Source organism: Puma concolor, chromosome F2, assembly GCF_028749965.1.
Source record: "Puma concolor isolate L17-30 chromosome F2, mPumCon1.1.hap2, whole genome shotgun sequence".
NCBI classification, from domain to species: Eukaryota; Metazoa; Chordata; class Mammalia; order Carnivora; family Felidae; genus Puma; species Puma concolor.
The window spans coordinates 40,916,579-40,938,339 of NC_141684.1; the positions used below are offsets into that span (position 1 = coordinate 40,916,579).

General features: G+C 38.6%; 1 protein-coding gene and 1 long non-coding RNA gene across 5 annotated transcripts; one reads left to right on the plus strand and one right to left on the minus strand.

Moving 5' to 3' along the window:
* Window positions 1-258: 258 nt before the first annotated feature.
* MTERF3 (mitochondrial transcription termination factor 3) lies at window positions 259-19,957 on the plus strand. 2 transcript variants are annotated; one of them, XM_025922664.2, is made up of 8 exons: window positions 259-416; window positions 3,050-3,398; window positions 5,160-5,312; window positions 10,175-10,364; window positions 14,335-14,482; window positions 14,864-14,935; window positions 16,132-16,293; window positions 19,666-19,957. In XM_025922664.2, the coding sequence occupies exons 2-8, from the start codon at window positions 3,065-3,067 to the stop codon at window positions 19,858-19,860; spliced, it is 1,254 nt and encodes a 417-aa protein (XP_025778449.2). In that variant the 5' UTR covers window positions 259-416; window positions 3,050-3,064; the 3' UTR covers window positions 19,861-19,957. The 2 variants fall into 2 exon arrangements, with proteins under 2 accessions (XP_025778449.2, XP_086551398.1); XM_086695272.1 differs by lacking the exon at window positions 259-416 and adding an exon at window positions 482-2,321.
* On the minus strand, window positions 4,726-12,273 carry LOC147571980 (uncharacterized). 3 transcript variants are annotated; one of them, XR_015246682.1, is made up of 5 exons: window positions 11,068-11,202; window positions 9,162-9,220; window positions 6,623-6,726; window positions 6,012-6,174; window positions 4,726-4,891 (listed from the first exon to the last, which is right to left on the minus strand). It is a non-coding gene; the product is annotated as an uncharacterized LOC147571980 (long non-coding RNA). The 3 variants fall into 3 exon arrangements; XR_015246683.1 differs by lacking the exons at window positions 4,726-4,891; window positions 11,068-11,202 and adding an exon at window positions 11,212-12,273 and having other exon boundaries at window positions 5,926-6,174; XR_015246681.1 differs by lacking the exon at window positions 4,726-4,891 and having other exon boundaries at window positions 5,926-6,174.
* Window positions 19,958-21,761: the final 1,804 nt, after the last annotated feature.

Consider the following 21,761-nt stretch of genomic DNA (forward strand, 5'->3'; position numbering starts at 1 on the left):
CCCAGGGAAGGACAGGCGCGGGAGGGCGGGGTCGAGGCGCCGCCAACGCGGACTCGGGCGGGGGGCGGCGCCGGCCGTGCCCGCGCTGGCGTTCCAGCAGAAGCATCTCTACGGACTCATGGTATTTCAGATGCCCAGTGGCCAAGGCCTAAGGGAAGTGGCGTGCGAGAGAAGAGAAGCTGTGGCCCCTGGCCGGCTCTTTTCCCACCGCTTGCCGCCCGCTCTCCCCCCGCGCAGCCTCGCAGATAGTCTCGCCCACTCCGGCCGCAGTCCACGTGGGCGAGGGTGCGCGGCGGCGGTGGCCGGCAGGGGTGGCGGGGCTGGCTGACGGGTTGGCGTGGGGTACTGCGGGACGGTCCGCCGGGCCAGCCTGGAGGCCACCCCAAAATAAACCGCGAGCTTGGGCCTCGCCACAGGTAAAGCGGGAGCCGCCGGAGCGCGAGGGGCGCGCTCCTGGTGGGGTTCGGGTCCGGATCTGCCCACGTCCGAGCCGCACCCGGGGCCTCAGGGCTCTCGGGTCTCCGCGACCCTATCGGGGGCAATTAGTCTTGTTTTGTTTTGTTTTTTTCCCTGGTCGACGACGCGAAATCTCAACCATGCTTGTCTATTAGCGTGTTTTGCGGAAGGAAGCCTAGCTCGTCAGCTGGCTTCCTGCGGAAGTTCGCTATGGAGGCTTGTTAGGAGAGGCCCCTTATAACGAAGCCTTTCTCCCATTCACCCCTTTTCCACCTCCTGATTTCGCTAATTAGCCTTACAGAGGTAGAAATCTTGAACCCTGGAAAAACAGTACTTCAGTCCCAATTACTATTCCTAGCGAGGAACTAGAGCAAGAAGTAGTGTGTGATATTTTAATGGACTTTACAGAATTCTTTAAGGCTTTTTTCTTTGATCTTACTGAAGTTGTGTTATATTTCCTGTTACCAGTACGCTGGATTTTATGCACGTCTGCAAGCGCCTTACCCTCTTTTGAATACCGAGCTAGACAAATAAGTTAGCCGTAGTTGGAACTGACTCACTTCCATCCAACACACATTGGAGCAGTGCAAGGCTCTGGGCTAATGGGAGGGTGGGTCGAGAGAGGGGACCCATCCCAGCTCCCATGACCGAATAATTCATCAATTGTTAAAAGGTATCTACAGCAATGAAATGTTGAGGAAGAGAGGTTAGTGCACTTGTAAATACAAATGGGATAAACATTAATTGTACTCAAAAGGTCTTGTAATGAATGTGGATGGAATTCAAAAGCTCATCTGCGCGATATGTGAGGCTGGAAAGTCTTTACAGTGAATGTGGGATTTAAGGAGTTTGCTTTGAAATCAAAGTAGTATGAAATGCTTCGACAAACTTAGAAGTCAAAAAACATTTTAGAGCTGCTAGGGACTTTAAGAATCATCTTACTGTACCTATAACCTTTAAAAAAAATGTTAAAGAATAGTTATTGAACCTCCTTCATGGGCCAATTTGCCCAGCACCACAAGAAATAGTCTTGTCAACTAGCACAACCGAGGCCTTCTGGCTTCCAGTTTAGTTCCCTTATGACTTTGTGCAGAGAATCAATGTTGTAGGTTTTAGTGGAAACTTGACAGATTTGGAGGATCATTTCCTACCAGAATTTAACAAAAAGCACCAATCCCGCAAGGTTCTTGTGCATACTTATTTCCTTTCTAAAATCCTTTCAGAATGACAGACTTTGACATTTGTAAATCTCTTTCAGGAAATTTCCCTAAACTACAAATCTCCAGAAGGAGGTTAGACCTTCAATATCTGCTCTAATTCAGATCATAAAACAAGCTGAATTCCAATATGTAGAAAAACAAGAAATTGTATGCTGCAATTAATTCAGAATTCATTTCTGTTTGGATGTGTAATCAATAACAGTGATAATGGCTAACATTTGTTGAGCATTTTCCATATGCTGGACTCCAGGCTGTGTTTTATGTGGATTATCTTATTTAACATAAAATTATATGCAGCAAGTCTACTCTTCTAATGAAGCTGGATGTAGACAAGATTTCTTCATAATTTTCTTATAAAAATCTTTTTTAAAAACCACTGTTTTTTCAGTAAAAATATTCATGTATTCATTGCTGGTTGCATATGTATTTCTGTCACTTCATTTTGCTTGCTAGTTTTGACCTTTTGTTTTTCAAGGCTTTTCTTTTTCTTTTTCTATAACCAAAAACAAAATTTGACAAAACTGGTTTTGTTCAATTCTCTTTTGAGGAACAGCTTTATCTTAACAATGTTCAGCCCTGAGAATAAAGCGAGAAACAATCTTCTAGATAACAGTGATAATATTTTGATAATTCATTTAGGACAAGGTAGATTTTTTTATTGTTTTTTATTTTGTGACTAATGTACATACATAAAATGCATTTGAATAAGTCAGTGTTTTGATTAACAATCTGCTTCTTAAATTGTTTTTTTTTTTTTTTCAAAGTTTATTTATTTTTGGGACAGAGAGAGACAGAGCATGAACGGGGGAGGGGCAGAGAGAGAGGGAGACACAGAACCGGAAACAGGCTCCAGGCTCTGAGCCATCAGCCCAGAGCCTGACGCGGGGCTCGAACTCACGGACCGCGAGATCGTGACCTGGCTGAAGTCGGACGCTTAACCGACTGCGCCACCCAGGCGCCCCAACAATCTGCTTCTTAAGTGTCTTTCAAACCAAATTTCAAGAACACTTAATATCACCTTATTTCCTCTAAATATTACATAAACAGATTATTGGGTTCAGCTGTAATTTAAACATTTACAGATTTTTGTTTTAAGTGTTTTTCTTATACCAATGATTTTTTTTTTTTTTAATTGTAAAGCAATCTTTATTTTTCCAGTTCAGAAGTTCCTGTCTTTTGGTTTATACCTGGGACTGCTTTGCTTATGGCTTTTCTGGTGCTTAGGAAACATCTGACTAATCATCTAGATTTATTAAACATCTTTCAGTTAGAAAAAAGATTCTCCAGTTTATCATTTTGTTGTTTGAATACTGTTTTAAACATTTAAGTAAAGTAAGTTTCTCTCTTTTGACTGTTACATATTTCCTTTGTAGCCTACTTTAAGAAAGATGGCTTTGTCAGCCCAACAGATACCCAGATGGTTCAATTCAGTTAAGTTGAGTAGCTTCATTACAGCTACACAACTCGGAAAACAGTTTCAGAGACGAGGAAAAACATTGTCGCATGGCTTTTCTGCTCAGCCACAGGTGTCCTCTGACAATTGCTTTCTCTCGTGGGGATTTAAGACTTATAGGACTTCCTCCTTGTGGAATAGTTCCCAGTCTACGAACTCAAGTAGGCAAGAGATTAGTTCTGCCCAGAGTGCTCTGCTTCCTTCCGTCAATGAGCAGACACAGAAGACACAAAAGATACCCAGCTTTGATTCTGAGCTGTCTCTAGAAGGTAATTTTGAACTTCCAGAAAAGTCCCCTTTGCCCCACTTTGTTAGTTTGAACAAGTTAACTGTTTATAGTCTGTTAGCCCATTTCAAGTTATAACTTTGTACCACACAAGGAAAAGAACAATGCTGGTTCTGTTCATTTATTTCTATTATATCTTTGACTAAAAAAACAAGTTCATAAATTTGTGTATATATACACATATATATGTATATATATCATTATAGCTAGCTATATGTATAACAGTTGCTTTCTAAAAACTTTATTATTTAGAATCTTTATAAAAAAATTTTCAGGTGGTAATTAGGTTTATTAGGGAATAATTTATCCTAATTTTATATGCCTGATTAGGATATAATTTTATCCAATTAAAATTCATTGCTTTTGAATATACAGTTTTACGAATTTTGACATACACATTTAGTTATATAACAGCTCCCATAATCAACAAACCAAAAAGAGCACAAATGGGACACCCCTGAAAGCACCGTTGTGTCATTTTTTAGTCAGTCCTCTCCCTTCTATGTTTTCTATTTTAGGAATATTTCTGTAAAAGGAATATTTCACCACAATGAGGTAATATTAGGTTAAGCAGAATATGAAAGAAAGATAGCTGGGTTGAGGAGGGCAGGGAGGAAAGACTGGCTATACGAAATAAGAAAGGGTAGTGTTATGAAGCAAAAAATGGAACAAAAAAATCATAGTCTTGATTCTTTAGCTTAAGGTTGGTGACAGTTCCCAGTGTCTTCCATACCTTGTTTGGTTTAAAGAAAATATCAGAATCAAGACTATACCAGAGAGGGTCATGTCCTTAGGGAAGGACTACAGGTGATAGAAACAGAGTCACAGAAGTCCTTTGAATTTTTTTTTTAATGTTTATTTATTTTTGAGAGACAGAGCATGAGCAGGGGAAAGGCAGAGAGAGGAGACACAGAATCCGAAGCAGGCTCCAGGCTCTGAGCTGTCTGTCGGCACAGAGCCCAACACAGGACTCGAATTCACGAGCCGTGAGGTCATGACCTAAGCTGAAGTCAGACGCTTAACCAACATACTTGAGAATAACTTGGAGGAAAGGGGATTGCATCAAAAGACATTTCAGGGGGCACCTGGGTGGCTCAGTTGGTTAGGCATCTGACTCTTGATTTCGGCTCAGGTTATGATCTCACGGTTCATGAGATCGAGCCCCGTGTTGGGTTCTGCACTGACAGTGTAGAGTCTGCTTGGGATTCGCTCTCTCTCTCTCTCTCTCTCTCTCTCTTTCTTTCTCTCCCCCTCTCTCTTTCTTTCTTTCCCCCTCTCTCTCTCTTTCTTTCTTTCCCCCCTTGCTCTCAAAATAAATAAATAAACATTAAAAAAAAAGATATTTCAGGAGATAATGATTTTAACTCATACAAATCAGGCTGGTAGAATATGTTGTATTTTGGTCCAGTTTAACAAGCTATGGTAGAATCTATCTCAAAATATACTTGAAGGTCAGTTGATCTTTAGCATTCTTACCTGTTGATTAAAAGTAAAACAAAGGAAAGGAATTTTGTATAGGACCTCTTTATGAATAGAAACTTACCAACAGATTTCTTATCTTGGAGGAACAGCAGTTGATTTCTCTATAAATAGTCTTAACCTTACCTCTCTGAAGGTGGAAAATATTTGAACTCAGATCTTTAATTCTGAAATGGTTCCAAGATTTAAAAAGAAGGGGTTTAGCTTTAGCTGTACAGACTGGATAGCTAACTGCTTCTTTCTTTCTACATGGCTGGCTTCAAAGCACTGGACGATTTGCCTCCATTGTCTCCGTTGCAGCCAGTTTCCGAGGAGGAGGCCATTCAGATTATTGCAGACCCTCCATTGCCCCCAGATACATTCACACTTCGAGACTATGTGGATCATTCTGAGACTCTGCAGAAATTAGTGCTTCTAGGTAAGTCTGAATAACCTACAAGTACTTCTTGGTGTAGTCTTCATTTGTGTTATTTTGCCTTACTTTGTTCAAATCAGCATTCTTAATCTTTATCAAGATGAACAAAAGTCAAATAGTGTGAAAAGCCCTCTAGTGAAAACCCATATTCTCTGCTTCATCCTTCCTGACCTTCATGCCTTTCCCCAGAGGTATCCACTCAACTTTTACGGCTCTGTTTACAGTTAACCTTTGTTTATATAATTGTTTATACTGTTATTTCTTGGTTCATCAGCTTTAGACGTTAGTTGATCTCTTGTATATACACACATACCTTTCCCCTACTCAGTTTGCCCAGTATGTTTATGGTAACAAATTTTAGATGAATCATCAGTCATCAATTAACATTATGACTATCAATATTGCTTGCTGTCCTGGGATTGTTTTCCTTCCGGTACAACTTTTCATTTTTCCATAGTTAATGATAATTCTTGTTTTTCCTTTGATTCGTTTTCTTTATTTCTAGAGCCAGATTTTCCCATACCTTCCAATAGCCTCTCAGGACAGTTTTTCCTACAGTAAACCCTATCAGGTGAGGAATTACTTCCATTACCCACCCACCCCCAACAGCCTTCCTCCTGAAGCCCACTGCCCCCCTAATTTCGATGGTTTGTCTCTAGGCCTACTCCAGAGTATTTCAGCTTGTTGGTTGGGAGGACATACTTGGGCCTGGAGAGTTGAAGGCAGCCAAGGGACCCCACCACAGGCTTGTTTACTTGGTCCTCTCATTTTCAGTCCAGCATCTTATTTCAGCCTTCTGCTTTTCTCATTATCTCTGGGTCTGGCACTTCTCAGGCTTCGTTTTCCCATATGACAAACCTTTCTCCTAGGGGATTGAGAGGAGCAGGGTAGGTGAGGGATTCTCTGTCAAATCCATGTGCTACTCTCATTCTCCAGTCGCTTCTATAGTTTAGATCCTTATTTTTCACTGGAAAATGAGGAGTTTTCTAACTTGATATTCGTCTTATCAGCACCATTACCCTGATGATCCCTAATATCAGTTCTCTTTCTAAAATGCAGATCTGACTACATCAGTGAGCTACTTGAAGTCCTTCAAAGCCTTCCCAAGATATCAGAGCTCTGTCGGTCTGGCCCCTGCTCACTGCTTGCCCCTTCCATCCTTTTGGTTGGCCAGCTCTGACAACTGGAAAACTTAATTCAAGTTCAAGTAACTTCTAAAATGTCTTCAGTGACCCTCCGCTCGCGGGCATTCCTATCACCCGCAGCTTACTGCCTTTCTTGTGCTAATAACAGTATTACAGTTGCTTACTTACCTGTTCCTATGCAAGTGACCCAAATGTACAGGGAATGGCCTTTGTTCTCACTAAGCTTCAAGTCTTTAGAAGCATCTAAATATACATCTATAAGAATAACCAGCCTACAAGGATGAAAGGTAAAGTGGTAAGTGCCACAGAAGACATATGAATAAAGTGTTTTGTGGGGTCAAAGGGGAGAGAAAGATGACATCTACTGCAAACAGAAGAGTCAGCCCCCTTCCTTTTGGAACAGCTTCCTCCAACCTTATGAGAAGTACTATGGGTAACACAAGATAAACAGAAGACGTGGCCCTGCCTTTAAATAATTTACAGCATACTTAACAGTTTTAGAATATGTTTCAGCTGTTCATCTGTATGTTGATTTGTGGACAGCACATCTTGGAAGTAATTTAAATGACAGAACAGAGGACCCATGATTACATGGTCAAGCAGTATTTTTAAGGACCCTAGTGTCCTGGTGCCTCTCTGCTTCTCAGATCTATTTTCTGCCTTTCTCTGTCCATTCTGTCTGTATCCTAGGAGGCTAACCTCTGTGCACTAGAGCTCCTTTGCCAGCTGGCTTCTGGGCAGCTTCAGCCAGTGGGAGGCACTTGCAGGAGGAGAGGGAGGGCAGGTGGGAGTACTGTCTTCCCTGTTCCCTCCCAGCTTTGGGTCCTATAACTGCCTCGCTCCATGACAACAGCTCCAACTGAGCAGCCCTTTCTCAATAGCTTGCAGCTCCCTGTGGGTTTGGGTAATACTTTTTGTTGCCTGTCTCGTTAGCACTAGGGGTGCCCTTGTCGGTTCCCTCAACTCTGTGACACCACACTGTACAGTCTCTTCATTAAAGTTCTTTTTGTTTGCACTTTCTAGGGCAATCCTGCCAGACCTTGGTGGATACACTAAATATGTATAACCATAACTGAATACAGTGGTAATATTTTTAGTTACTGAACAGATAAAACCAACTTAGACTGTGGTCACTTAGATGTTAGCGTCGTGTATTATTCATTTTTTTATATCCCCAGAGCCTAACAGGAGTGCCTGGTCCATAGTACGCATTCAGTGATTATTTTTTCAAGTTAATGAAATCTTGAGTAAGCCCAAGTGATTTGTGCTGACAGCAGCGTGCTCTCCCGATGAGATTCTGCTGTCCTATTGCTGTTAAAAAGCAGCTTTTCAGGATTTCTGTTTCAGCACAGTCAGGGTGTGACGGCTCACGCTGAGCAAGGCACTTCAGCACATGTCAGCTGTAATATTAAATTAAATTTGAAGTCTGAACCCTTTATGTTGTTTTTAAAGCACCTCTTCCCACATTTATCACAGATTTTTAGAACTAGTTTCTGTCTTATCTTTTCATCTAACAATTTTAATTTATTTTTCTACTAATGTTATTTTTAAATTATAAAATAATCACATCTAGTTGTTAATAATGCAAGTATCATAAGAGAAAGAACTCTCGCCTTCTCTGCATATCCATTTCCACTTTCCAAAGGTAACCCTATCACCAATTTGTTAATAGCTTTCCCCACCTTTTTCTCTGCAATTTATTACAGAAAACCGTACAAGGGTTTTATATTTTTATGTAGTCAAGCTTAATATTTTTAAACTCTGTGTTCTTCTAGTAGTTGTAGAGTTAGTACACATTTAGATTCTTAATCTTTCTGAAATTTTATATCAGATGTAGAAGGAACTTTTTAAATTTAAGTATAATTGACATACGTTATGTAGTTCAGATATACAACATAGTGATTTAACAGTTCTGTACATTATATCATGTTCACCATGATAAGTGTAGTTACGAAAACAATTACTTTTCAAATGTATAGCTAGTGATCCTATTATATTTTAATGAATTGTCCATCTTTTCATCATTAATTTGAAATGTCATTATTTTTGCTAATTTTTTATTTATTTAGCTCATCCTGGATCTGTTTCTGGTTTTCGTTCTGTGTGCGTATTTGTGTAATCTGTTTTTCTGTTCATGATCATCTTATATCAATGCCTGTTTAATATCAATAAATATGGGTTTACAAATATGTTTGGATATAATAATTTATTTTTCTGGTTGTGTATACCATTAAAGAAAGAATGTTTTTATTTCTTTGCTTTTATATTTAAGATTATACAGTTGCTTCTGGAAATCAGTTTTTAGAGTATTTTTAACCTGAAGAAATATTTTTAAGAATATAAAATTTAAGTCTAACCTTGAAATTTTACATTATCTTCAAAGGTTTATTCTAAAGGTAAGAAATAGGCCTTTCCTATTCATGTTTTTTTTTTAACCAGATAAAAGGAAAAAATGAGAGAATAAAACACTCAGTTTTAATGAGAATTTTGAATTACAGGTTACTTTGATTTCCTGCCTAATTAATGTTGACATCTAATTATATCCATAACCAGAGAATACTTTAAAATAACAACTTGCTTTCTCCTTCTTCCTTTCTCCTGTCCCTTGTCTCATTTTCTTAGACTACCTAAGATTATAAGGATATGTGAGGGTTACGGGTTGTATACTTCCTGCAGTGTTGCATATTTGAGGGCTGTATACACTCACCTGTTCTCACACAGATATTTCTTGAGCTCCTTCAAGGTACTTGTCTTTATGCTGAAGACCTGGAGATTACAATGAGTAAGACATCAGGTTATTTTTATTTCCCCTCTGGAGGGGATCATAAGTATATATATATTTTTAAGTTTATTTATTTATTTTGAGAGAGAGAGAGGGAGAGACAGGATCCTAAGCAGGCACCATGCTGCCAGTGTAAAACCTGATGCGGGGTGTGAACTCATGAACCTAGAGATCATGACCCAGGCCAAAATCAAGAGTTGGACACTAGGGACACCTGGGTGGCTCAGTAGGTTAGGTGTCTGACTTTGACTTAGGTCAACATCTCATGGCTCGTGGGCTCAAGCCTCGCATCAGGCTCTGTGCTGACAGCTCAGAGCCTGGAACCTGCCTCAAATTCTGTGTCTCCCTCTCTCTCTGTCCCTCCCCTGCTTGTTCTCTGTCTGTGTCTCTCAAAAATAAATGAATGTTACAAAAAAATTAAAGATTTGGACACTTAACCAGCTGAGCCACCCAAATGCCCCATCATAAGTATATTTTTAAAATAATGATTATAACTAAGAAAATGACAAACTTCGAAGAAAGTAACAATCATTTATAGGGTTTGTTACACTGCAGAATTACCAGTTAAGCAGTTACTGTGGAGATCACCAGGGATTGATAAGCATCCTTCAAACAATATTCAAGAAAGCATAGATAAAGGTGATGATCCTAGCTAGGTCAGTATGACTTGGTAAATTTGTTTTGGGTAGAAATTTAGCCCCAAATGCACTGTTTTCCTCTATAGATGACTTTGAAATAAGTACTATATTTCATTTTAATTTATTTTTATTTCTGCAACCAGATTAGTTTAAATATATTTAGAAATTGCTATTGGCCTATCTCAGTTCTCCTTTGGACAGGTTGTTGGTCTTCATCAGTAATTTTTTGTGTTTTTGTGTATGAAGTTTAATGACCTACCTAAACTGTTTTCCTCAAACAGTATTTGCAATTTATTATAGGAGTGGATCTCTCAAAGATAGAAAAACATCCAGATGCAGCCAACCTCCTTCTGAGACTGGATTTTGAAAAAGACATTAAGGAAATACTCGTGTTTCTTAAAGATTTGGGTATAGAGGATAACCAACTGGGAACATACCTGACTAAAAACTATGCTATTTTCTCTGAAGACCTTGAAAATCTTAAGACCAGGTAGGGCTGTTACAATGATTTTCACATAACCCAAGAAGTGGTTATGGTTATGAAGGAAATGTATATGTAAGTTATTTTTAAGTCTCAGCTGCATAAGGATTGACTGATAATGAACATGAATGTTATTTTGTTGTTGTTATAGATTTTCTTTGATCAAGATTAAGTAAGACAGTTTACTATTCAACTTCATACTTTTATGTGTTCAGCTTATTGCTGAGTCAATACTTAACTGTATCTCTTTGGAGACCAGAATAAAAAAATTTTTAATCCATTAGCAGATGGCTGAATTTTCTGAGAGTGCACTTAAATTATGAAAGCCTGAACTTTTTTGTGTTTTTTTTTTATTTTTCTGGCCAATTTTTGATGGTAGACATTTGGCATCCTCTTGGCACATTATTGTATAATTCGCTTAATCATTTCCGTAAATTGGCTATTTTGGTTGTTCTTTTTTTCCTTCTTTAAAAAGCACTTCTATAAACATCTTTGTACTTCATTCAACATTCAAAGAAAAATCTGTGAGAATCAATACAGTGAAATGAGACAGTATTGATCTGTGAGATAAGAATCCTGCTAGGCATTGGGAACACCACAGAGAACAAGACAGAGGCCCTGTCCCTAAATTCATGTTTTGAATTTATCCTCATCCCCACTTCTCACCCAAGAGTCAGTTCTTCCCTGTATTCCCAGATAAAGCACTGCTCACCTTGTTGCCCAAATTAGAAATATTGGTATTGACTTTGACTTTTCTTCTTTTAGTATCCACATCTAATAAATCACCTATGAATTCCATTTTTATCTCTCTCAAATCAGTCAACACATTTCTCTTAATCTTCACTGTGAAGGTTACCTCGGGTCCCCATCATTTCACATGAAGATTACTGCAGTAGTCTCCTAACTGGTCCGCCTCTAGTCTTCACCTCCAGATTATTCTTACACTGATGCATTTCAGAGAACTGTGCACTTCCTTGAAGCTTCAGAGTCCAGTGTCTTGTCTCTGGAATAGGAAAAATCTAAACAAAAAACTGGATTCCTTACATTGAACAATTTGAACGGTTAGATATGTAAGGCACCTAGCTAGACTTGAACCACAAAAGATAGACATGCACATTCTCTCTTTATGGGACTTACAGTCTGGTATAATATAAATAGGCTATTAGAATACAGGGGAGAGAACGAAGGAAACGCAGTCTGATGTATCCAGCTCTGCTTCTGATTCTGGAATACTGATCTCTCCCCATTCCAACACCAGTTTGCCCTATTGCTCAAGATGTATTCAAAAGAAGTGTGTATACTAGGAGGTGGGGATTGGGAGCCATTTCAGATGCTGCCTACTGCACTGATATTATTTTTTTTAATTGAAGTATAGTTGATGCACAATGCTACGTTAGTTCCAGGTGTACAACAGAGTAACTCAACAAGTCTGTATAAGGCTGTCTGTTATGCTGTGCTCCCCTCAAGTGTAGCTACCATCCATCACCATACAACACTATTTCAGTACCATTAACTATTGCACCATATTACTAATAACCCCATTTTACAGAGGAGGCACAGAGAGGTTTAATGATTTGCCCAAGATTACACAGGTAGTATAAGTGGCAGAGCTGGGATTCAGGCCCACTTAGTCTAACTGCAGAGTCCTGGCTACTGCACCATGTTGTCTCCCCACTCCTAATTCTGTGAAGGAAACCTAAGTTTAAAAGAAGCGGATGTTACTTGCTGTAGATCATGCATGCTCCTAACAACTAAGGGATATTCTCCCGGAGACAGCATGGTCTAATGATCCCTAAACCTAGCTGACTCAAAACTCTGGAGCATTTGTTTTAATTACTTGGAATTTTTTAATAGGTAGTTTATCCACATACGACAACAAATAAGCTTCTGCTGTAAGAGTCGAGAGTAAGATAATCTTTATTTAATTGAACTTACTAGCTTTTGTCTCTGGTATGTACAGCAGTCTTATTTTCTAGGATTTCTGTAATAGCATTGGTTTCATATACTTTCTGTCTTTTGAATGTGGAAAATTTCAAATGTATAAAAAAGTTATTTGATTCTTCATAAGAATTTTCAAGTGAATAATCTGCATTTAAATCATTTAAAAAAAATTTTTCGCTGGGCCTTATATCTTAATTTTTTATTAGAAAAATTATCACCATGTAGACAAAGGTTTTGATGTTTTAGTCAGATACTGATTTTTGCTATGACCAAAAAAAAATGGGGGGGGCATGGAAGTAACTCTGCTTTCCACCCACTTATTTCCTATCCCTCATCAACCTTCTGAGACCTATCTGTGGAGGCAGCTACTATTACCAATTTTGTGTTCAACATGTTAAGAATGTTTTATCGTACGCAAGCATATGTGTAGATCTGTGTGTACAAATATACATGAATCTCCATACATACAATTGACAGCATTTTTATGCATACTATTCTGCACCCCACTTTCTTACCTTAACTATATGTTAGAGATAGTTTTGTATTGGCACTTCCTATCTTTTTAATGCTAGTATAGTTCATACTGAGGATCATCTAGTCTTATGATAAACATGGCAGTTGTTTCCAATCTCTACTAGTAATCACAAGGCTGCAGTGACTCTCGTTATCATATGTATCATTTCACACATAGTGGTATATAACTGTACGACAGATTTCTAGAAGGGAATTGCTAGGGTATGTGCATTTATAATTTTAATAGGTATTGACAGGTGGTCCTTTGTCAGGTTGTTTTCCAGTTTACACTTCCACCAACATCTTATGGAAGCGCCAGTTTCTCTAGTACCCTCACTAATACTGTGACATCTAACTTTATGGTTTCAGTTCATTTTGTACATAAAAACTGCCTCAGTGTTGTTCCAGAAATGTTTGGAGTATCTTTTCGTATGCTAAATTTCCATTTACATTTCCTTTTTCATAAATCACATACGTCCTTTGCCATTTTAAAATTAGGACTTTTTCTGTCTTTTGTAAGCATTCTTCTATATTTTAATAAAAGTAGTTGTTTCTCTATGACATATTGTAAATATTTGTCATTTGACTTTGTCGATGGTGGTTTTGTTGTTGTTGTTTTTTGCCTTGCATTTAAAATATTTATATACTTAAATTTATTGGTCTTTTTTCTCATGAACTCTAAGGAGTCCTTTAAAGGAGTAGTAGTCACTTTAAAATATAAGCTCTGGTGGCATACGGTAGAGAATATACCATGCCATATGGTGGCATTCAATGTAGGCATGCCCAGGTTCAAATCTCAGCTTGGTCATTAATCAGTTTGTGGTCTAAAGAAGGTATTTAACTTCTCTGAATCTGTGTTTCTTCAAATGCAATGTGGAAAACTTACCTGGTTCATATGTTTTTTGTTTTTTGTTTTTTCTGGTGAGAATTAAACATGCCCTCCTATATTTTAGGCATTTAATAAAACTGCTTCTTACTGTGCTTATAAGTTTTTAAAATCAATAATGTTATTTCATAGTCATATTTTCTATATTTTACTACCTTACTTTTGTTCCCAGAAACTGAACAGGAATTTCTCAGTTGTTAACAAAATGCACAATGGAAACCATGGTAAAAATTATTTATGAAAATAAATACTCAGGAAATTGACTAACTGAAACAACTCCCGATTTTAGCCATGCTTGAGGGTCTTTACAAAAAGAGTTTGGAATCTCTTAGTTTCTTAATTTATGGATTTTCTGTTCTTAAACAGAAACTATTTGATTTTCTTCTATCAAGTAATAAAATAAGTCAGATTAACTGAAAAGAGAATCAGTCTGTTAGTAGATTTCAGAATTATTTGGTTTCTAAGTATAAATGGGAACCATTCTAGAGTTGGATGGATGCTTGTTTTGCTTTAACCATATTTGGGCCATTACTATAGAATGTTTTTACTTATTCCTTTTTTGGTTTGTTACTTTGGGAAGTAGCATGACATTAGTAAATGTTGATCATGTGTACGTCTGTTTTTTGTTTGTTTCTCTAGAGTGGCTTATCTACAGTCAAAAAATTTCAGTAAGGCACATATTGCACAGATGGTCAGAAATGCACCATTTTTGCTGAGTTTTTCAGTGGAAAGATTGGATAACAGATTGGGATTTTTTCAGAAAGAACTTGAACTTAGCGTGAAGAAGGTAAGGGGAGAATTTGTATACTTCCGTGTCAGCTTCATTTAGTAACTTAAATCTCTCACGTTTCTAACAGATACCTAGCTCATATGAATTCTATAAATGCCAGGTATTTTTGTACCAGAATGAATTACCCTGCTATGTTAAATATATAGCCATATCATTTTATAATATTCCATCAAGGTGGTGCCTTAAGTTTGGTTTCAGTGTTTGTTTTCTCCTCAAACAGTATTAAGTTTATGTGTTATCAGGCTTCCTAGCATTTTTCTTAATGGGTCATATTTTAAAATTAGTTTTGTGTTCCTTCCTAGTTCCTAGTAATGCCTTGTTTTTCCAAACTAGTTAAATATGCATACATAGTAATAATAGATTGTTTTACAACTATAGACTAGAGATCTGATAGTTCGTCTCCCAAGGCTACTAACTGGAAGTCTGGAACCTGTGAAAGAAAACATGAAGGTAGGATGACTTTAAGCTTTTCAGAAATCAGCTTTGTTGCTTAAGAAGAGGATAGATTTTGTACTGTCATTTTAAAAGAAAACTAGATTGTGAAAGAAGTTATTTCTAAAAAGATGGATATAGGAAATGATACAATAAGTATCTAGCAAGCAGTTTATTTTAGTTAATAACATGTTCACATGTTTACCAGGTGTTATGGGAGTGAATCCCCTTGTAGACATTGAAACGTAACCCTGGAGTAATGAATTAGGTACCTGGCTGATGCCTGGAAACTGCATCTGTTGCCCAGTGTGAGACTTGAGGGCATCTGTTGCCCAGGTTTATGTCATCTCGGTGGGGGATGAGTTTTGGAGGCTGGATCCAAAAGACTTCTGTGAAGAAACTAGTAGCCAGCACATTGCTCTTCTTAGAACTGTGCCAATTGCCAGTTCTATCACAGAACATACCAGACACTCTTTACTGTCCTTCCTTCAAGAGGATAGTATAAAGCCAAAGGCAGCTGACAAGTAAGCAAAGCTATAGTAGTATTTGAAATTATGATATAAGGCCTATTTTTCTGAGGTGCTAAAAGTGTTTCATGTCCAGTTGTTGAGGAAACTTTTATTGAGCACCTGCCTGTGCACTGTGCTAGGGGAGATAGTCCCTGCTCACATGGAGCTTATAGTCTAGTGGGGGCATAGCAAACAGAGTAATAAGAGCAGTCAATTGGTGGGGGAGCATAGGATACTATAAGTGCGTACAATAACCTACATTTGGGTATTTAGTTTTATCATCTCTGTCTGGAATTTTGAGATGTAGGTTTTCCAGATAACATGTATATGAGTGTGTTTGGGAGCAGAGGCTCAAAAAACACTTTGAAAATCTTAACAGCTGGTCTGTGATATAGGGCCCATCCAGATAGCCTGACCAGGCCTTCCATATCCAACCAGTATTCTATTTCATAGCTATGACAGTTATACCATAGTTATGATCTTCATGATGATCACCATTGCATGAGCAGTTCATCCTCAGGAGAGGGGCTTGAAATTCAGGTGACCCCAGAAGCAGGAAGTTATGAACCCTTGAGGGCATTGGCATAGCCATCTCCAGATTCTAAGGTCCTCATTTCAAATTTTGAAGGAATCCGGGTATCCTCTGGCCTATTACCAAAACAACTATTTCCATTCATGATTCATAGCAACTCTACTTTCTTTTAGGTTTATCGTCTTGAACTAGGTTTTAAACATAATGAAATTCAACATATGATCACCCAAGTCCCAAAGATGTTAACTGCAAATAAAAGGAAACTTACAGAGATTTTCGACTATGTGCACAATGTGATGAGCATTCCCCACCACCTCATTGTCAGGTTCCCACAGGTAACAAGCGCACAACTCGAAGAGCTGTCCTTGCCCTTCATCCAGAACTGCTGTCTGTGTGCATAGTGCTGTTCCACTGCAAAAATGACTTGCTATTTGGAAAGGAATCGGACCAAATATAGTCTGCTTCTGAGACTGACCATTGTAGTAAGATCATATTTCTTTTGTCCATTTTTTTAATCAAGAACACACCTAGCAAACAAAGTTGAGGGATCACTTGTGAAAAGTTAACAATGTCTGGGACACCTGGGTGGCTCAGTCGATTAAGTGGCCAACTCCTGATTTCAGCTCAGGTCATGATCTCATGGTTCATGGGTTTGAGCCTCTCATCAGGCTCTGCACTCATAGTGTGGAGCTTGCTTCGGATTCTGTGTCTCCCTCTCTCTGCCCCTCCCCCCCCCCCAAAATAAATGAATGTTAAAAAAAAAATGTTTACAACTTCTGGAACACACATGGACATCTCCAGAGGAGACACAAATGATGAATCTATTTCCCTATAGTTTTTGTATATTGGTCATTCTGCCTGTTGGAATCTAAGGTATTCCCTATTGTGTTTTTCTCCATTTAAATCTGAAATAGATTTCTTCCCTTAAAGGTCCTTTATATTCTATGTATACTTTTTTTTTTTTTTAATTTTTTTTTTTTTCAACGTTCATTTATTTTTGGGACAGAGAGAGACAGAGCATGAACGGGGGAGGGGCAGAGAGAGAGGGAGACACAGAATCGGAACCAGGCTCCAGGCTCTGAGCCATCAGCCCAGAGCCTGACGTGGGGCTCGAACTCATGGACCGCGAGATCGTGACCTGGCTGAAGTCGGACGCTTAACCGACTGCGCCACCCAGGCGCCCCTATGTATACTTTTATTTCACAATCTATCTAAATCCACTAGCTAAGCCATATTGTAATGATCACCTCCCAAAGCATAAAACAGTTCTAGTTTGCCATTGTGCCAAAGCCGTATTTCTATTTTCTAATCTAATCAGACTTCCTGGTCTTTAGTAAGTGACATTATCTGCTTGTTCACAAGAATGTTAACTTTTTGAAAGTAGAGATCCTGTCTAATTTATATACTACTGGATTCCCAGTGCCTGGAACTAAACCAGGACATTTAGTAGGCACTAGATAAATATTTGCTGAACAAATGAATGATTGAATTTCATTAAAGTGATCCCCGTACCCTATTTGCTATATATGTTCTTGATACAAAGATTGGCAAAAGAAACATGACTTTAATACAGTTCAGAACTAGATTGCATTTGGTACAATTCCTTCACAAATAGCAATGTTTATTTACCTATCATACTTCACTATGAATGGGCCTTTAATAGAGAATTTTTCTGTTTCATCAAATGCGTATCTATTCATTATTAAAAGTGTCAGAAGCCTGCAGTGGTGTTACAAATTTGGCTCATTGGAACAATTATAAAGTAAGTGATCTTCAACTAAAAAGCAATGACAATTAGTTTTCCCCTGAGTGGTTAAATAATTCAGTGATAGAGCATGATAAAATAATCTGATTTGGGGATACAAAAATCAATCAGACACGGTCTGTAGTCTTGTGGAATTTGTAATCTAGTGTGGAAGACAAGCTTCTAAAATGTAATTAATTTACATAATGTTAGAGTCTTAACCAGATACCTTGTAGAGCTATTAATTTAATTTAGAAGAAGTAGGAAAATCATAGAAATAATGATAGCTACTAAGTGCTCACTGTGTGCCAGCTCTGTCTTTACTGTTTTACTTGTATTGATTCATTTAGCCCTCACAGCAACCATATGAGATGGGTACTCTTATCCCCATTTTACAAGTGGAGAAAGTAAGCATAAAAGAATTGTCCAAAGGCTACCTAGGTAACAAGGGACAGAGCCAAGATTACAACTCTGGCAGTCGAGTTTAAAAACCCATCCTCTTAACTAGGATATGCTATCACTCTAAGAACTGACACTGTCAGTAGAATGAGTGGGGTCTCAAAGATGGACAGAAGCTTTCTGAGGAAACTATAAACTTGACCAGATGCATCAGAATCACTTATTTAAAAACACAGACTTTTAGGCATGCTGACCCCTAACTTCTGGGAAGCCCAGTTATAAAACTGTGACTTCCTTCTTGGGATTCTCAGAGTCCTAGGGGTCTGGCTAATATTGTTTTAAAAAAAATAATAATAATGGAAAAATACATTAACTGACAGGGCTGTGAGGGAACTGATACAGACCTTAAAGTTTTGGCTGGTGCTTTATTTAAATTTTTTTTTTTCAACGTTTTTTATTTATTTTGGGGACAGAGAGAGACAGAGCATGAACGGGGAAGGGGCCGAGAGAGAGGGAGACATAGAATGGGAAGCAGGCTCCAGGCTCTGAGCCATCAGCCCAGAGCCCGACGCGGGGCTCGAACTCACGGACCGCGAGATCGTGACCTGGCTGAAGTCGGACGCTTAACCGACTGCGCCACCCAGGCGCCCCTTGGCTGGTGCTTTAAAACCAGTGGTGTGAAGCAAATTTTCTCTGGAAAAAAACAGTTCTGGTTGGTCTATTTCTGATTCCCTTTTAAAGTTGCTGCCACTTATGCTACTTCTTAGGAGTTTTAACCCAAGATGGGTAAGACATGCTTTCCCAAGTTGCTCTCCTAGAGGCCAGGTTCATTTCATTCTGATGCTAATCAGAGAGAGGGAGCAAGCAGGAATTTTACAAGAATAATAAGGAAGCTTCACAGATTGTGAAATCTTACAAATTTTTTGGTACCATTGACCTTGATTTCTAACCTCGGTTCTCAAACTTGGCAGTCATCAGACTCACCTGGAGAACCTGTGAACCCCATTCAAAGTTTCTGATTAAGTACTTTTAGGGCAAGGCCTGAGGATTTGCTGTTTTAACAACATGTCCTCTATCTGGATTAGTCAATGTTCTGTGCCTACAATATAGCCTTAATTACTTTATAGTTGTTCTGCTTATTAGTTTTGAGTCCCTTTTTAATCATAATTTCTTAGCAGAAGCTATATGGTTTAAACCCTGTGGCATTTATCATAGTTATTGAGTATGTAGTCAGTACTTTATAGTTGTTAGCCTAATTAAAGTTTTTAGTGAAGGGGCGCCTGGGTGGCTCAGTCGGTTAAGCATCCGACTTCAGCTCAGGTCATGATCTCATGGTTTGTGGGTTCGAGCCCCATGTCGGGCTCTGTGCTGACAGCTCAGAGCCTGGGGCCTGCTTCTGATTCTGTGTCTCCTCTCTCTGCCTCTCCCCTGTTCACGCTCTGCCTCTCTCTTAAAAATAAAATAAGCATTAAAATTTTTTTAATTTTTAGTGAAATAGACATTTTTAATAGTTCATCTTTCAGTGCACAATGTTTTTTTTAACCTTTTTTTTTTTCTTTTCTAGGTATTTAATACAAGGTTGTTTAAAATCAAGGAAAGACATTTGTTTCTTACCTATTTAGGAAGAGCACAGTATGATCCAACAAAACTTAACTATATTTCTTTGGACAAATTAGTGTCTGTGCCTGATGAAATATTTTGTGAAGAGATTGCCAAAGCCTCAGTACAGGACTTTGAAAAATTCTTAAAAACTCTCTAGTGTGTGATGAATGTTAAGATGTAATAATGTAAAATGAACGTGTATATGAATGGATGATATATATTTAGTTTTAAATAAATGCCCAGTCCTCAATTGATACTGGCGCAATTTCTTGATATTGTGAATTTGGTTACACTTACAGTACATCTTTCTTACAAGTTCCTAGTGACATAATTTTTCTTTAACTCAACCATTTCCTTCCTTCTCAGGGAGGACAGAACTTAAAATACAGCAAGCTTCGAGAGAGAGAGTCACTTTACTATAGGCTGGCACATTGTCATTCTGGTGAAGATGAGAACAGAGGTTTTCCTCTGATGTTTACGGGTCTTTTAAAGTGGTTTTGTCACAAGACATCTTTATTTTCTTTGAAATATAATGAGTTTCTGGAGCATGCTATATTATTATTCACCTAATATCTATTATTCATTTAGATAATGCTACAAGACACATTCTATTTTGGATTATCTGCACTGTTATCTTCCTGAGCATAGATATTCAAAGTTGCCCACAATTGGCTACTGAGAATCAGGAAAGGAAAAAGGAGCGGAAAGTAGTTTGAAGGGAAGTGGAGGGCAATGAGACATAGTAAAAGGCTATAACAAACCTTTGACTTCTTGCCAGTATGCAAAGATTTACAGCATGAGCGGATACTTTTTTCCCCCATTTGTCATTTAGACATGTAATCCTGGGCCAATAATTTAACCTCTGGGTCTAGTTCTTATTTGTAAAAAACAAGGTGTTGTGACTTTAGCTATCTGCTTTGGGATCACAGGCTAGGTAACACTGGTGGTTCCCAGTGAACCACCCTGGTATTTGCACTCCTTGTCCCCTTCCACACTGACCCTGGGCCAATGAGATTTGGTCCCTGAGGCATTCTCAAGCAGAAGCTAGACAAGTATTTGCACATTGGGGCTTGTCCTCTTGGAACCCTGAGCCACTATGGAAGGAGGTCGGGTGACCCTATTAGAGAAAGGAGGTGGAGAGAAAGACGTGCCTGGCCAAACCTCAGCTGTTCCAGCCATGCCAACAGAGCACCACATGTTTGAGGGATGAAGCTATCTCCGATATTTCACCTCAGCAGATACCACATGGAGCAGAACTACCCAGCTGAATTCAAAATTTGAAGAAATAATAAAGTGTTTTAAACCACTAACTTTGGGGGTAGTTTGTTGTGCTCCAGGGTTCTGTGATGTGCTGTATGTATGTCCCGCAACCTCATGAGCAACTAGATTTGTAATTGATCAGGGTTAAGTATAGTAGCCTTCCTGTTAGGTATTTTATTCATTTGCCCAACAGATTTTTGAGTTCATAAAATGCAGTGGTGAGTGTGGCATAGATCTATGCCTTCATGGAATTCTCTAATGAATGAGATCAATACAAAGAAAACAAGAAGGTTCAGCTAAACAACAACTGGTCTATGGCTCAGAACCTCATTTTGCCCTTATTAAAAAACCACTCATATCAGTCAGAATAAGCTCTCATGAATAGTCCCTAAAGCCTTAAATGGTTTAGAACCACAGAAAAATTTGTCTCCTACATGTCCAACTAGGGACCAAAAGAGCTGTGCTCCATATCATCTTTAGCAATAGAAGTTGATGGAACCTCCACTGTGTCTTAACTATAGCCCAATCCATGAAAGGGGAAAGGAATGTGAATTGTTCTTTTTTTTTTTTTTTTTTTTAATTTTTTTTTTTTCAACGTTTTTTATTTTTTATTTTTGGGACAGAGAGAGACAGAGCATGAACGGGGGAGGGGCAGAGAGAGAGGGAGACACAGAATCGTAAACAGGCTCCAGGCTCCGAGCCATCAGCCCAGAGCCTGACGCGGGGCTCGAACTCACGGACCGCGAGATCGTGACCTGGCTGAAGTCGGACGCTTAACCGACTGCGCCACCCAGGCGC